Here is a 16,109-nt window from a genome sequence, read left to right on the forward strand (position 1 = left end):
TATGTCTGACAGAAGGGAAGAAGTGACCGTGGTGGCCTTCTTAGACCCTGTGGGAAAGGCCTCTACCTATCCAAAGTGTCTACTCAGACCAAGAGGTATTTTAGTTTCCTGACTCAGGGCATGTCAAGTAAAGCCAATTTGCCAGTCCTGGGCTGGGGCAAATCCCTGAGCTTGATGTGTAGGGAAGGGAGGGGGCCTGAATAATCCCTGAGAAGTAGTAGAATAGCAGATGGAACATTGAGAAGTTATTTCCTTGAGGATAGAGTTCCACGATGGAAAGGAAATGAGAGGTTCTAAGAGGCGGGTTAGTGGCTTGTACTATAGCATAGCCTGCCTTTGCTGGTGTGTGGCGATTAGGCCTGGTGGAACTGCCATCAGTAAACCAAGTGTGATCAGGGTGAGGAACAGGAAAGAAGGAAATATGGGGAAATGGGGTGAATGTCAGGTGGATCAGAGAGATACAGTCATGGGGGTCAGGTGTGGTATCAGGAATAATGTGGGAGGCCGGATTGAAGTCCGGGCCAGGAACAATGGTAATTGTGGGAGACTCAACAAAGAGTGAGTACAGCTGAAGGAGCTGGGGAGCAGAAAGTATATGTGTCAGGTGTGAGGAAGAAAATAGATTTTGGAAGTTATGAGAACTGTAGAGAGTGAGTTGAGCATAGTTTGTGATTTTAAGGGCCTCTAAAAGTATTAGGGTGGTGGCAGCTGCCGCACGCAGACTTGAGGGCTAGGCAAAACAGTAAGGTCAAGTTGTTTGGATAAAAAGGCTACAGGGTGCAGTCCCGGTTCTTATGTAAGAATTCCAACTGCACAGCCCCGTACTTGGGCTGTGGGTAATGAAAAGGGTTGGGATGAGTCAGGGAGAGCTAGGGTGGGGGCAGTCTCTAAAGCTGTCTTCGAGGAATGGAAAGAGGAGTGGGGAAAGGATTTAGGATCTATGGGGTCAGCTAGGTTTCCTTTTGTGAGTTTATATGTTTTATGGCAAAACCAGGTATCTGAAGTTGAAAGTATCTAACCATGCCCAGGAAGGAAAGGAGTTGTTGTTTTGTAGAAGGTGCTGGGGTTTGAGAGATCAGCTGGACACAATTGGCAGGGAGAGAACATGTGTTTTTATGAGAATTATGCCGAGATAGGTAACAGATGAGGAAGAAATTTGGGCTTGACTGAAGTAATGGGCGCTGTCTGTGAAGCCCTGTGCTAGTATAGCCCAGATAATTTGCTGAGCCTGGTGGGTGTCAGAGTCAGTCCAAGTGAAAGCAAAGAGAGGCTGGGATGAAGGGTGCAAAGGAATAGTAAAGAAAGCATGTTTGAGATCCAGAACAGAATAATGGGTTGTGTAGGGAGGTATTGAGGATAGGAGAGCATATGGGTTTGGCACCATGGGGTGGATAGGCAAAACAATTTGGTTGATAAGGCGCAGATCCTGAACTAACCTGTAAGCCTTGTCTGGTTTTAGGACAGGTAAAATGGAGGAACTGTAAGGGGAGTTTATAGGCTTTAAAAGGCCATGCTGTGGCAGGCGAGTGATAACAGACTTTAATCCTCTTAAAGCATGCTGTGGTATGGGATATTGGCATTAAGCAGGGTAAGGGTGATTGGGTTTAAATGGGATGGTAAGGGGTGCATGATCGGTCGCTAAGGAGGGAGTAGAGGTGTCTTATACTTGTGGGTTAAGCAGGAGATACAAGGGGAGGATGTGAAGGAGGCTTTGAACTGGGGGAAAAGGTGTCAGTGAGGTGTGGCTGTAGCCCAGGAATAGTCAGGGAAGCAGATAATTTAGTTAAAGTGTCTCGGCCTAATAAGGGAACTGGGCAGGTGGGGATAACTAAAAAGGAGTGCTTAAAAGAGTATTGTCTAAGTTGGCACCAGATTTGGGGAGTTTTAAGAGGTTTAGAAGCCTGGCCGTCAATACCCACAATAGTTATGGAGGCAAGGGAAACAGGCCCTTGAAAAGAAGGTAATGTGGAGTGGGTAGCCTCCATATTGATTAAGAAGGGGACGGACTTACCTTCCACTGTGAGAGTTACCCGAAGCTGGGCGTCCATGATGGTTTAGGGGCTTCTGAGGCGATCGGGCAGTGTCAGTCTTCAGCTGCTAAGCTGAGAAGATCTGGGAAGGAGTCAGTCAGAGAGCCTTGGGCCAGAGTTCCAGGGGCTCTGGGAGTGGCTGCCAGGTGAGTTGAACAGTCCAATTTCCAGTGGGGTCCTGCACAGATGGGACGTGGCTTAGGAGGAATCCTGGGCTGCGGGCATTCCTTGGCACAGTGGCAAGATTTCCAGCACTTGTAACAAGCTCCTGGGGGAGGAGGTTCTGGAGGAATGCCTGGCCGCTGCGGTTCAGGCGTTTTGAAGTTCTTGTGTGCTGGAGATGTGGCTGGGATTTGTCTCACAGTGGAGGCAAGGAATTGCAACTTTTTTCTATTATCGTACACCTTGAAGGCGAGGTTAATTAAGTCCTGCTGTGGGGTTTGAGGGCCAGAATTTAATTTTTGGAGCTTTATTTAAAGTCGGGAGCGGATTGGGTAATAAAATGTATATTGAGAATAAGACGGCCTTTTGACATTTTAGGGTCTAGGGCTGTAAAGCATCTCAGGGTTGCTGCCAAACGGGCCATGAACTGGCTAGGTTTTTCATATTTGATGAAAAAGAGCCTAAACACTAACTGATTTGGGAGAAGTGGGATAAAGAAAAAGGAGCATTAACCTTGACTATGCCTTTAGCTCCAGCCACCTTTTTAAGAGAAAATTGCTGAGCAGGTTGGGGAGGGCTAGTCGTAGAATGAAACTTTAAGCTGGACCGGGTGTGAGGAGGGGAGGTGATAGAAAGATTATAGGGTGGAGGAGCAGAGGCTGAGGAAGAATTGGGACCTAGCTCAGCCTGGCGAGGAGCAGCCTGGGGAGGAGGGGAGAGGTCTGATGGGTCTGTAGAAAAGGAAGATTAGAAAGACTCAGCGACGCTTGGGGTTGGGACTGAGGGGACAGGCGGGAGGGAAAGAAGGAGGGTTTGGGATGAGTCGCATTGGGAACAGAGACTAGGGAGGGAACAACGTGTAAAAGAATGCCTGGACATCAGGCACCTCAGACTGTTTGCCTATTTTACAACGAGAATTATTTAGCTCTTGTAGGATGGAAAAATCAAAAGTGCCGTTTTCTGGCTATTTGGAACCACTGTCGAGTTTGTATTGGGGTTAAGTGGCATTGCAGAAGAAAATAAGGCATTTAGGTTTAGGTCAGGTGTGAGTTGAAGAGGTTTTAAGTTCTTGAGAACACAGGCTAAAGGAGAAGAAGGAGGAATGGAGGGTGGAAGGCTGCCCATAGTGAAGGAGGCAAGCCCAGAGAAAAGAGAGAGTAGAGACATGAAGAGAAGGGGTGGGGGGTGCTTGCCCCCCAGGAAAGTGGAGAAGGGGTAGAGACATGGAGAGAAGGGGTCGGGGGGTTCTTGCCCTCCAGAAAAGCAGAAAAGGGGTAGAGACATGGAGAGAAGGGGTCGGGGGGTTCTGCCCCCCAGAAAAGCAGTACTTGCCGCTAAGGGTGAAGGACCAAGGCAGGCATCCCTGTGTGGTCAGACACCTCTGAAACGTGGGTGAATAATCAGGCAGGCATCCCCTGCGTGATTAAACACCAAGGGAAGACTGTCTTCCCAAGTCCGTGACCAGCACCGGAGTTTTGGATTCACGGATAAAATACGTCTCCTTTGTCTCTACCAGAAAAGGAAAGGAACTGAAATTGAGAGAAGGGAGAGATTGAAGTGTGGTGCCAAGATTGAAAGGAGAAAGAGGTTGAGGGATAGTAAGAGAGGCTGGAGAAGAGAGTAAAAAAAAGGCTGCTTACCTGATTTAAAATTGGTGAGATATTCCTTGGGCTGGTCGGTCTGAGGACCCGAGGTCGTAGGTGGATCTTTCTCACAGAGCAAAGAGCAGGAGGACAGGGGATTGATCTCCCAAGGGAGGTCCCCTGATCCGAGTCACAGCACCAAATTTCACTCGCGTCTGTGTGGAGAGACTACCAAACAGGCTTTGTGTGAGCAATAAAGCTTTTAATCACCTGGGTGCGGCAGGCTGAGTCCGAAAAGAGAGGTTTTGTCAGTGAAGGGAGGTAGGGGTGGGGCTGTTTTATAAGATTTGGGCAGGTGAAGGAAAGTTACAGTCAAAGGGTGGTTGTTCTCTGGCGGGCAGGAGTGGGGGTCACAAGGTGCTCAGTGGGGGAGGTTTTTGAGCCAGGATGAGCCAGGAAAAGAAATTTCACAAGGTAATGTCATCAGTTAAGGCATGGACCAGCCATTTTCACTTCTTTTGTGGTGGAATGTCATCAGTTAAGGCAGGAACAGGCCATTTAAATTTCACTTCTTTTGTGATTCTTCAGTTACTTCAGGCCATCTGGATGTACACGTGCAGGTCACAGGGGATATGATGGCTTAGCTTGGGCTCAGAGGCCTGACAGCAACTATCCAAAGTCAATAAAAACACACAATGGTATTGAGCCGAAAAGACTATTAAATCCTGTCATTTCATTGGAATTTTCCCCTTTTAAAAAGTTCTGGCCAGGCTCAGTGACTCATACTATAATCCCAACACTTTATGAGGCCGAGGCAGGAGGATCGCTTGAGCCCTGAAATCCCAGCTTCGGAAACATGGTAAAACCCCGTCAACAAAAATTTAAAAATTATCCAGGCGTGGTGGCGGGCGCCTGTAGTCTCAGCTATTTGGGAGGCCGAGGTGGGAGAATCGCTTGAGCCTGGGAGATGGAGGCTGCAGTGAGCAGAGATCGTGCCACTGCACTCCAGCCTGCGTTACACAGTGAGACCTTGTCTCAAAAAAAAAAAAAAGAAAGAAAGAAAAAGTTCCATATCTTCTGTCTCAGAAGAGAGGGTATCTTTTTTTTTTTTTTTTTTTTTGAGCTGGTGTCTCGCTCTGTTGCCCAGGCTGGAGTGCAGTAGCAAGATCTGGGCTCACTGCAAGCTCTGCCTCCTGGGTTCACGCCATTCTCCTGATTCAGCCTCCTGAGTAGCTGGGACTACAGGCGCCCACCACCACGCCTGGCTAATTTTTAGTAGAGATGGGGTTTCACCATGTTAGCCAGATGGTCTCGATTTCCTGACCTTGTGATCCACCCGCGTCAGCCTCTCCAAGTGTTGGGATTACAGACGTGAGCCACCACGCCCGGCTGAGAGGGTATCTTTTAAAATGTAAAAATGATGATGAAAAGAGATCTGTTATTATTGGTTTAAAATATTTATTAATCATAACTTCTCATCCATCTGTTAACTATTCTTCTTAGGAATTAGAGACAGAATAAACATTAGCTAGACCTATGTGTAGTCACATCTTTTGTCATTTTTCTGCTACCTGGCCAGGCGCAGTGGCTCACGTAATCCCAGCACTTTGGGAGGCCGAGGCAGGTGAATCACCTGAGGTCAGGAGTTTGAGACCAGCCTGGCCAACATGGTGAAACCCCTTCTCTACTAAAAATACAGAAATTAGCTGGGTGTGGTGGTGCATGCCTGCAATCTCAGCTACGCAGGAGGCTGAGGCAGGAGAATTGCTTGAACCTTGGAGGGGGAGGTTGCAGTGAGCTGAGATCGTGCCACTGCACTCCAGCCTGGGCAACAGAGTGAAACTCTGTCTCAAAAAAAAAAAAAAAATATATATATATATATATATGTATATTATATATATATAAAAACACCTGATGCCTTAGTTAATTCAGCATTTCTTATACAAAGGTTATATTTATGTATATATAATAACACACTATCTCTCAGCTGCTCAGGCTTCTAGCCTAAAAACTTTCACTACAAGTATATTTATGGTGTTCTTAACAAGTTGGGCCTAAGTGCAAGTAAAGTATTTGCAAGTGTATAAATGAATATACAATTTATGTTTTCATGCAGTGTTTCCTTAGTTTCAGCCATTGCACGACATCATTACAGCTTTTTCATATTTGCCTGTCACCTGAAATATTATTTACCTAATATTTTTCCTTAAATCATTCTCTGCTTAAATTAGCCAGGTCCTAAGCAAAAATAGCCAGAAAGCAAAAATTTTGATATGCTAGTTGTATTACTTTCTATATTTTAAAATATGTATGTAATGATTAAAATGAAAAATGTTCATACATGTATCACTTAACATTAGCTCACATACCACCACATGGGAGGTGACACATTTTGGGAAGCAATCCCATAAAGCTGGGAATGAAATTCCTGCTGTTCTTCTTCTGGAAAGACTGTATGTTGATATCATCATATATGTTGATGACAGTTTCTTTCATTGCAGTTTAATTATAACTATACGTAACACTCTACGGGACCTTGAAAAAGCTATTAAGGGCGTGGTTGTGATGGATTCTGCATTGGAGGCACTCTCCGGCAGCTTACTTGTTGGAAAGGTTCCAGAAATATGGGCCAAACGTTCATACCCAAGCCTTAAGCCCCTAGGAAGTTACATCATAGATTTCCTAGCCCGGTTGAACTTTTTACAGGTAAAAGTGTGTGTGTGTGTGTGTGTGTGTGTGTAAAATACATTTCTAAATATGTAAAATATACAGGCACATGTAAAATTTTATTTTTTGGGTTAACTGGGGAGATATTAGTTGTTGGCTGTGGTCACTTGAGTGTCTCTGAGTTGAATGAAATGTGATGAGTAGCTTTGTGATAGTCTGATGAAAATTTTAGAATATTGAAAAATATACACATTTCAAAGTACTGAGTGGAAAATTAAAATTATACTTCATCCAAACCAATGTAATATGTGACATTTATATTTTTCAAAATTCTAAGTTTGTGGTTTTCTGAGACCAAGATTCTAAGTTTGTAGTCCTCTAAGACCACAGTTTAAAGTTGTCTTGTGGTTTTAATACTGATGGTAAGTCAAAAATCCTGAGGCTTGCATTTTTTTTTTTTTTTTTTTTTTTGAGACAGGGTCTTGCTCTGTCATCCAGGCTGGAGTGCGGTGGTGTGATCTTAGCTCACTGTAATCTCAAACTCCTGGGATCCTCTTGAATAACTGGAACTACAGGCATGTGCCACCATACGTGGCTAATTTTACTTTTTGTAGAGATGGAGTCTCACCAAGTACTCCACGCTCGTCCCTCACTCCTGACCTCAAGCAGTCCTCCCACCTTGGCCTCCCAAATCACTGGGATTACAGGCCAGAGGCTTGGGTTTATCAATAATTGGCCATTGTCTTTAAATCAGTGCCTCTTACCTCAGAAAACCAGGGAAAAGATAAATATTTTGAATGCCCCCTCTGCCCTCCCCCCAGCACAAACATCAGACAGAACACTGCATTTCCTTCTCAACTCCACTGCCTGCCCCCATTCTATGGTTGTTATTTATGAAGGAGTATGGGGTGAGGAGGATCCCAAAACTATTTTTTTTTTGGAAATTCACAAAGGTATATGATCTTTCAGTGTTCAGTTGCCTTTTTATTGCACAAAAGCTTTATTTGTTTCACTGTATAAGCTAATCATAAAATAACCAGTGCTTGTAAGAATGTAGAGAGACAGACTTTCTCCTATATCGCTTTAAAATTTTTGCCAATCTGATAGGTCAACCATATCTTGCTGTTTCCATTCGACTTTCTTTAATGACTAGTGAGCCTATGCTTCTTTAGTATGTGTGCTTTCCATTTGTGGTGTGTGTAGGTGTGTGTGTGTATTGTCAATTCATATCGTAGGCCCATTTTTCTTTTGTATTATTTATCAATTGATAGCTTTTCATGTAGATTATATGTTTAACAAAAGGAATAATATAAAACAGAATATTGAAAGGGTTTCCTCCATTGTTCTCTTACCCTTACAGAAGCTATAGTTCTCATTATCTTTCTTTCTCCTGGACTCTTCTTTACCTCCTAATGGTTCCTAGAGTTAACAAGTTAAGCAAATGAGTCATCTGAATTTTCTATTATTTCTGTCTTGGGTGCAACTGACTGGGGCCAGCGTCATGGTCAGTAAAACAATTTACCAAGACAGTCGTAGGTAAAGAAAGGCAGATTTATTAGAGAAAGTAAGAAAATACATTGCAAGAGTGCACTGGGCAGCACAGCAGAGAAGAGGCTATCTGCAAAGAACCAGGGGCTGGAGGGAAGTTTTGTAGGGTGGTACTAGAGGGGCTACACAGAACGAGGTGGTGCTGCTCGGGCTACAGGCACAGCAAGGTATTTGGAAACAAGATGTGCTAGTGGATTGTCTGTAATGAGACATTTTTCAGAACAATTGTTCTCCCCCACCTGGGGCCTTTTCCTCGTTGTTAGAGGACTCTACACTTTCCTCATTTCTCTCTCACTGTTCACCCTACCGGTTTCCTTTTTAGTCAGTTCAGGCTGCTATAAAAAAGCAAAATATACTAGATAACTTAAAGAACAGACATTTATTTCTCACAGCTCTGGAGGCTGGAAAGTCTGAGATCAAGATGTCATCATGGTCAGGTTATTGGTGACAGCTCTCCTGGTTCACGATGAGAGAAAAAGACAGAGAAAAATGTCTCTTCTGTTTCTTCTTATAAGGGGGCTAATCCTATCATGAGGGTTCCACCCTTATGACCTAATTACCTCCCAAAGGCTCCATCTCCAAATACCATCACCTTGGAAATGAGGGTTTCAATCTGTGAATTTTGGAGGAAAACAAACATTCAGTCCATAGCATCTTCGCATTCTCTCCTTCCCGTGCCTTTTTTTTAAAAAAAACTTTTTGCACACTGCCTAAAATCCCAGTGTAAATCCTGATCTAACACTTACCTATCTTTGTGACTTTTAGCAAGTTACTCTTCTTTCTGTACCCCAGTTTCTTCATCTGTAAAATGAGAGAAATAATATTCAACTCACTGTTATTTTATAGAGTAAATGAGGCAATGCATATGAAATGCTTAGCACAGTGCCTGGCATGTACTAAGCACTTAGTAAATGGTAGCTAATTCAGAGGTAGTACAAGTAGCTGACCACAGACACTAATGACACCCTGGGATAAAGGAAGCCATGGGCGAGTGGGTTTTCTGAATGCTTGCCTTGTGGGTCTTTACAGCCTTCTTGTGCTTGGTGCTCGCTCTGCTTGGTTTTGCCCTTATCAGACTTCCTCTCTTTCTCTGCCTCTTCTTGACCTGATAGCTTGTACTGTTGTAGCATCTCCAGCAGCAGTTTGTTCTCTTCCTCCTAGAGAGCAAAACTGGCTTCTTCCCAGAGTGTATTGCCTGCTCAGAGACAAAGTCCATTTCATTGATTCATCTGTTCATTTCATAAATATGAATTGAGACCTCATTTTATTCAAAGCACCTTGTTGCGTGTTCTGTGGTAAAAAGATAATTACAACAAAAGTCCTGCCCTGAAGCTGCCAAGAGCTTACAGGGAGACAAGCCATGTATCTAAAGAAAATTAGTACACTATAGTAAGGGATGTTCCATAAAAGACCAACATGTAAAATGCTCTGGGATTGCAAAGAAGGGAGAGAGTTCTTATGGCACAAGAAAGCAGAGATTGTTTCATGGATGAGGTAGCATTTAAGTGGGATTTAAAGAATGAATGGTTTAGATACTGCAAAGAAAGGAAAAAGAGATCGCTATGTAGCTTGTGGGATAAAAGGCACTGTACCACTTTGGATTGATTCCATTATAAGTAACAAAAATTCTGACATAAACAAAAATAAAGTTTGTTCCCTCATGTAACTGCAAACTCCAGGAGCTAAAGTGGCTTCAGGTAACATTTGACCAGGGTGCAAACACGGATATCTTGTCCTGGCTTCTTGCACTTCATCTGTTGTCTCCATTCCCTTTGAGTAAACTCCATCCTCAGGCTGTCATCTGATGGTAGCAAGATAGCAACAGCAACTCTGGCCTCACATCCACACAACTTTGAGGAGTTAAGAGTGAGTCTTTTCTCCAAAAGTCCCAGCAAGAGTTTCTGCATCTCTGGCTTTGATTGGGTCACATGTCCATTTCTGAATCAGTCACAGGCTGGAGGTATGACTGGCCAGGTGTGAGTCACCAGCCTACCCTGCAAGGCTAGGTGGAGTTCTACCACCAGATGTGCCTGGACTGAGAGAAGCTTGGACTGAGAAGGATGGTATCACTTTAAGATAGGCAGGAAGACAACAAATGTCCACCCGGCACAAAGAGACCAGCAAATAGTCTAGTCCCTTTAGTCCAGTCCAGATTAGAATGCAGGATGCCTGAAAGAAGTAAAAGAGATATAATAGAACTGAAAATACATTGGGGCTGGATTGTGAAGTATCTATGTTTTTGGTTTGTTTGTTTATGTGAAGTATCTTGAATAGGAGATCAAGAGGCTTAAGCTTTAATTTGGTGCATCACTGAACAATTTGGTAGGTCACTGATGCTACACTGATGCAAGATGCTACATCTGATCCAAATTCTGCACAGTGAGTTATATTCTGGCAGCATTCTTCTGGATAGATTGAGCAGAAAGGGAAGAAGCAAGAAGACAGCACGCACTGGTACAGAAAGAAGACCATGAATAGCTGAACTGGAGTGTGGGCAGTGGACACAGAGACAAGGGGTTTAAGAGGGTTAAGGAACTGGGGGCCGAGTGCGGTGGCTGACACCTGTGATCTCAGGACTTTGGGAGGCCGAGGTGGGCAGATCACTTGAAGTCAGGAGTTCCAGACCAGCCTGGCCAACATGCTGAAACCCCATCTCTACTAGAAATACAAAAATTAGCCAGGCATGGTGGTGCACGCTTGTAATCCCAGCTACTCAGGAGGCTGAGACAGGAGAATCACTCGAACCCAGGAGGCAGAAGCTGCAGTGAGCTAAGATCATGCCACTGCACTCCATCCTGGGTGACAGTGCGCAATTTCATCTCAAAAAAAAAAAAAAAAAAATAGGGTTAAGGAACTGGAATCAACAAATGAGGTCTATAATTAGACAATGTGTAAGATGTCCAACGATGGTTGCTTTTGAGTGGGATGATATAATAAAGCATCAAATAATTTACATTTGGCTTTTGCAGAAGATTTGACTCTTCAAACTATGTTTCATTCATGTTAATGCTCAAATTGTTTTGAGTTTTCCAAGACAAGTAGAAGGGGAAAGAGGTGGGAGGGCCAAGGTAGGCTGTGTGTTTGACGTCAGGGAAGAGGGCCTCGTGATGGAAAATGTGGGCAACATAAGCAAAAACCAGAATCAGGAATTGTACATCAGGTGGCACTTGCATAACTTTAAAAACTGACATAATGTGTTTTGTTTTCCCTTTATAGGAGTGGTATAATTCAGGAAAACCTTGTGTGTTTTGGCTGTCAGGTTTCTTTTTCACTCAGGCCTTTTTAACTGGAGCTATGCAGAATTATGCCAGAAAATATACCACCCCTATTGATTTGCTAGGATATGAATTTGAGGTATAGTAACTCCTTAAAGTCAACAGTATATCATTACATTAAGTCATGTATTTAAACCGAGTTTATATATTGTAACCCATTGTAAGCAATTTTACTTCATTCTTTGTGTTGTAAGAATATTTGTCTTGCTATCCCTTAGAACTTTTATATATTGCAATATTTGATTTAAATAATCCAATGCTGTTCTTCTACTTTAGCAAAAAATATTATGAGGTACAGTACAATTTGATAAAATACTTCAAAAAGAAGTACTTTTATACTTTTTTACAAACTATGGCTGAAAAAATGTATAGTTTAACAAGCTGTTATACAATAAAGTTTCCCTGAATGTGTTCTGAATATTTCGCTAATGTGTTCTTTATGAGATGAAGTTGTCTGGTGAGGATCACTGCTAGTGTGTGCCTATCCCTTCAGGTTATCCCATCTGATACATCTGACACATCACCAGAAGATGGTGTTTATATCCACGGATTGTATCTCGATGGCGCACGCTGGGACCGAGAAAGGTCAGTGGTTTCAGCTGTCAGGACCTCTTCATTTGTAGCTGAATCATAGATAAGCAATCTGTTGCTTTAAAAAAAAAAAAAAAAAAAAAAAAAGTCCTCTTTTAAGGCAAGTAATAATAATATCAGAACTCTCACATAAATCATTAGTCAAGCTGGGGCAACTGACAAGTTGTTATTTTTTAGGTGCTGAATAATTTTTAGTCAATATTTCAGTAGTCTTATTAGTAGGAAAGTTAGCTGAAAATTATTTTCCTGCCTATTCCATTTTATAACAGTTGCCTTCTATTTTGTAATGTGTAGCACTACCTCACTTTTAAACAGTTTACAGTTAGTTATAATGAAGTTCACCTTTCTGTTAGTGAATGGGAAACCTTTTCTTGCATTTTGATGAGATAATAAATAAATATTTACAATAAATATTGAATTTCCTGCTTCACTCAGGAAATTAAGCAATACTATTCCTGTTTAAAATATATGGGATACAGAGAAGGAGAGAAAGTTTCCCTTGGAGCCCTGGCCTCATGGACAGTCATTAAAAATTGGCAGACATTGATATGTGTCCACTGTTTACCCTTTGCCTTTCCATCGTCTTTTGTTTCTCTCAATTCTTCATTGCCATTTTCTCATTTTCTTTTTTTACATTTCTTTTTCTCTATGCCTCTAGTCCTTTCTTTTAGTAAAAGCCAATATCTAAGTAACAATCTGTTCTTAGAAGCAAATTTCATAAGTTATTTCTAATAATTTCTGTCAATTTCTCTTTACAGTGGATTGCTTGCTGAACAATATCCCAAATTTCTGTTTGACCTGATGCCCATCATATGGATAAAACCAAGTAAATATTCTCTCAACAAAATTTATTTGAAGTTTAGGGAGAATAAGGATGGATATTATACACTGCTCCCCAAAATAAGTTTTTGCTCAAAACTTTTAGGATCTAGCTTAATTATAATAAACATTGATAGAATATTTACATTAGAAATTATTATTATCTCTTTGTGTGTATGGCATTTATATTATTTTGGGAATACCATGCTGCTTTTTTATGCTCGTAGCCTATGGGATATGTCATTCTTTTCAGCCCCTCCCCCCACTTCTACAAGGGGGTTCACAGACTGAACAGCTGCCCATCCATATTTTGATTCTGAATTCCCTTTGCACATTGCTCAGAGGCACAAATTAGCTTGACACAGTCTCCAGTTAGTGACTAGCATTTTCTGGCTATAAGAAACTGCTAGGCCTAGGAGCCAGCCAGGTGCCCCAAGGCATAGATGTTGCCAGCCACATGGGGTGGGGGCCAATTTTGCCCCATTTAGGAAACTGCTCGCTCCTCCCCTGCTTCTGCCATCATCTTTCTACAAGTCTGGAAAAAAAAGTCTCATTCTTTTGTTTTCTCTTCCCTAACTTTTTAATTCTTAAATAACAACAATTTCTTAAATGAAAATATTTACCGATCACCCAGAATCACCATCCAACCTATCAAATATTCTCATTATGAATGTGGTTCAGTTATAACTATGAGAAACATGACCTTAGTTTGGAAAGACTCTTAATATCTTTTATCTGGCTTTTTGGGGATTGTATACGGTTTCTTTTCGTGAATTGGTAGAGTTGGCCTGTTTTTCTTATTATTTACCTGCTAAAAACAAATAGAAACGTCAGCTTCTTCTAATGTGTGGGTTTCTTGGATTAGAGCTCTAAGCAGTTGTATTTCTTCTTTTGAGTCTCCCCCACTACCTATACTGTATTTTATTCCTTCATCCCTCCCTTCTCATTCTTCCCTCCCAAATCCTCTTGAGTTTTCTCATGCCTGTTAAGCAGTCAGAACTTTAAAGTCTATTCCTATCTTCCACACCTAGAATCATGCACCATACGAAATACTTGCCTTCGGCCGGGCGCGGTGGCTCACACCTATAATCCCAGCGCTTTGGGAGGCCGAGGCGGGCAGATCACGAGGTCGGGTTCGTGATCTGCCAACATAGTGAAACCCCGTCTCTACTAAAAATACAAAAATTAATGAGGCGTGGTGGCAGGCCCCTGTAGTCCCACCTACTCAGGAGGCTGAGACAAGAGAATCACTTGAACCTGGGGGGCAGAGGTTGCAGTTAGCCGAGACTGTGCCACTGTACTCCAGCCTAGGTGACACAGCGAAACTCGGTCTCAAAAAAAAAAGAAAAGAAATACTTGCCTTGTTTCACAACAGTAATACTATATGTAATGTGAAAAAAAAATGCTGTAAAACCTTCATATATCACAATTATGATCTTAGATTTAGTTCTGGCCATTTTATTACAAGATAAATAGTTCTTTTCGTACCAATGGCTGTTTTTCCCTTTATCAAATGAATATATTTCTTTTTTTTTTTCAAGCTCAAAAATCTCAGATTATAAAGTCGGATGCCTATGTCTGTCCCCTCTACAAGACAAGTGAACGTAAAGGAACTCTTTCCACTACGGGACATTCTACTAACTTTGTCATTGCAATGTTGTTAAAAACAAACCAACCTACTCAGCACTGGATCAAGCGCGGGGTTGCTTTGCTTTGTCAGTTGGATGACTAAATTGGACAAATGTATAAAACATCCAAAAGTTTTTTTAAAAAACCTGTCCTACTTAAAATATATACATTATAAAACCAAGTATCTTGGTGTTATTCTTTTAAATGGTCTTTGCAAACACTCATTGCATTGTTCTCCTTTCTGAGGAGAACTTTTTGAAGTTTTGATTGTATGTGAAAAATAGATTTGGGGATTAAATGGATAAAATTTAACAAATATCAGGAATTATCTCCTTCACAAATGTCAAGTCATTCCTTCAGCTTCAGTATAGTTTACTTTCCACTCTCCTACCTAAAGTAATTATACATAAATATTTCAAATACATAAATTAAATTATAAATATGGAAAATATTAAAACAGTTACACAACTATACCTCTTTATTTCTTACCTCTAAGACATCGGTTCCATTTCTCACCGCATCCTTGTGACTAGGAAAGGAAACTCAAAGCTGCGAAGTTGGCCTGCAAAGGCAGTAGGATGGCTTGAGGGCAGTCCGAACTTCTACACCTGCAGTGAGAGTGTGCTTCTCGGCATTTGCTTCATATTTAATTTGAAATGTCAAGTGGTTCCTTTGCTTTTTTTAGTGTATATTAACAATTTAAAAATATTTCAACAAAACAGAATTTTGGTCAAAATTTTATCTTGTGTAGAGTGAATTCTTCCCTTAGGATTCCAAGGACACTGAAGGCCACAGTTCTGCAACCCAAGGAAAATGTAGTCACAGCTACCTAGTGAATCTAGTACATTGGGACAGTCACTTTGGATAATTGGGTCAGAGCAAAATGTTTGGGTTCTCTTAAATGAAAAATTGATTGCGGTTTGCAGTGGCTATGTGCATGAATTCTCTTTGCATGGCCAACCCCCTGCAAAAGCATTTTATCCCAGGAATAAAATATTTAATCCTTTAAATTTGATGAATGTAGCAGTGAAGAAAAGAGATCATGTTTCCAAAAAGAGCTAAACCACATGTAAAAAACAAGGAGAATGTGCCAGACTGTCTTATGATGAAGTATTTATAGTAAAGCTATTAATGGAATGGTCACTACAGGGGAGAGGAGATCCTAAATATAAATGAAAATTCTGAGGCTTACATGTGTTAGTCCTTAACAGTGAAAACTTCAGTGCTGTCCTAGAGGATAAAACAAAAGGTAAAAAGTCTTTGAAATGTGACCAAATGTATTCTATGCTAAAACTGACATTTTTCTTTTAAAACCATTTAGATATTGCCTAGTAAGATACATTTGTTTTTACTACTGCTGTATCTATGTTGTAATTATGAGAATACATTTGTTCCTATAACATGTTTATTTTTAATGTTTATTAAGTAAAATATTATTTTCAGCATCACACTCACTGTGTGTAGGAAAGATATTATTTTGAATGAGTGCTACAATCACTGTGAAAGACTCACAAGCCAAGTTGAACAGATCAATCAGAGTGTTGTCAGTGTTAGAGTGGCACTAACCAAAGTCTTATTTGAAAAGTGGTTTTTCCTGAATAAGCTTTAAGTCAATGGCTATTCATGGAAACTTCTAATTTGTGTTGAATCTGTGGCAGTCCAGAAAACTCTTTTAAGTTTATAGAAATTTTTTAGTGAATATTTTGTTTCCTAAATTTTGTGTATTTTTCATTTGTTAATCCTACCAATTTTCTAGGTTTCTGAATTTCATTTGTAGTTTTAAGCAGTTGATCTCTTCACAACTG

General features: G+C 41.3%; 1 protein-coding gene across 1 annotated transcript in view; it reads left to right on the forward strand.

Moving 5' to 3' along the window:
• The window catches only part of DNAH12 (dynein axonemal heavy chain 12), a 269,687-nt gene extending 253,617 nt beyond the window's left edge, over positions 1 to 16,070 (forward strand). The window contains exons 72-76 of the mRNA XM_063661044.1: positions 6,277 to 6,481; positions 11,207 to 11,344; positions 11,759 to 11,850; positions 12,615 to 12,682; positions 14,217 to 16,070. Of these exons, the coding sequence (XP_063517114.1) occupies positions 6,277 to 6,481; positions 11,207 to 11,344; positions 11,759 to 11,850; positions 12,615 to 12,682; positions 14,217 to 14,407 (694 nt within the window). The 3' untranslated portion in view covers positions 14,408 to 16,070. The remainder of the gene's footprint in view (positions 1 to 6,276; positions 6,482 to 11,206; positions 11,345 to 11,758; positions 11,851 to 12,614; positions 12,683 to 14,216) is intronic.
• The last annotated feature ends 39 nt before the right edge of the window (positions 16,071 to 16,109 follow it).

The sequence above is a fragment of the Pongo pygmaeus genome, chromosome 2 (assembly GCF_028885625.2).
Source record: "Pongo pygmaeus isolate AG05252 chromosome 2, NHGRI_mPonPyg2-v2.0_pri, whole genome shotgun sequence".
NCBI classification, from domain to species: domain Eukaryota; kingdom Metazoa; phylum Chordata; class Mammalia; order Primates; family Hominidae; genus Pongo; species Pongo pygmaeus.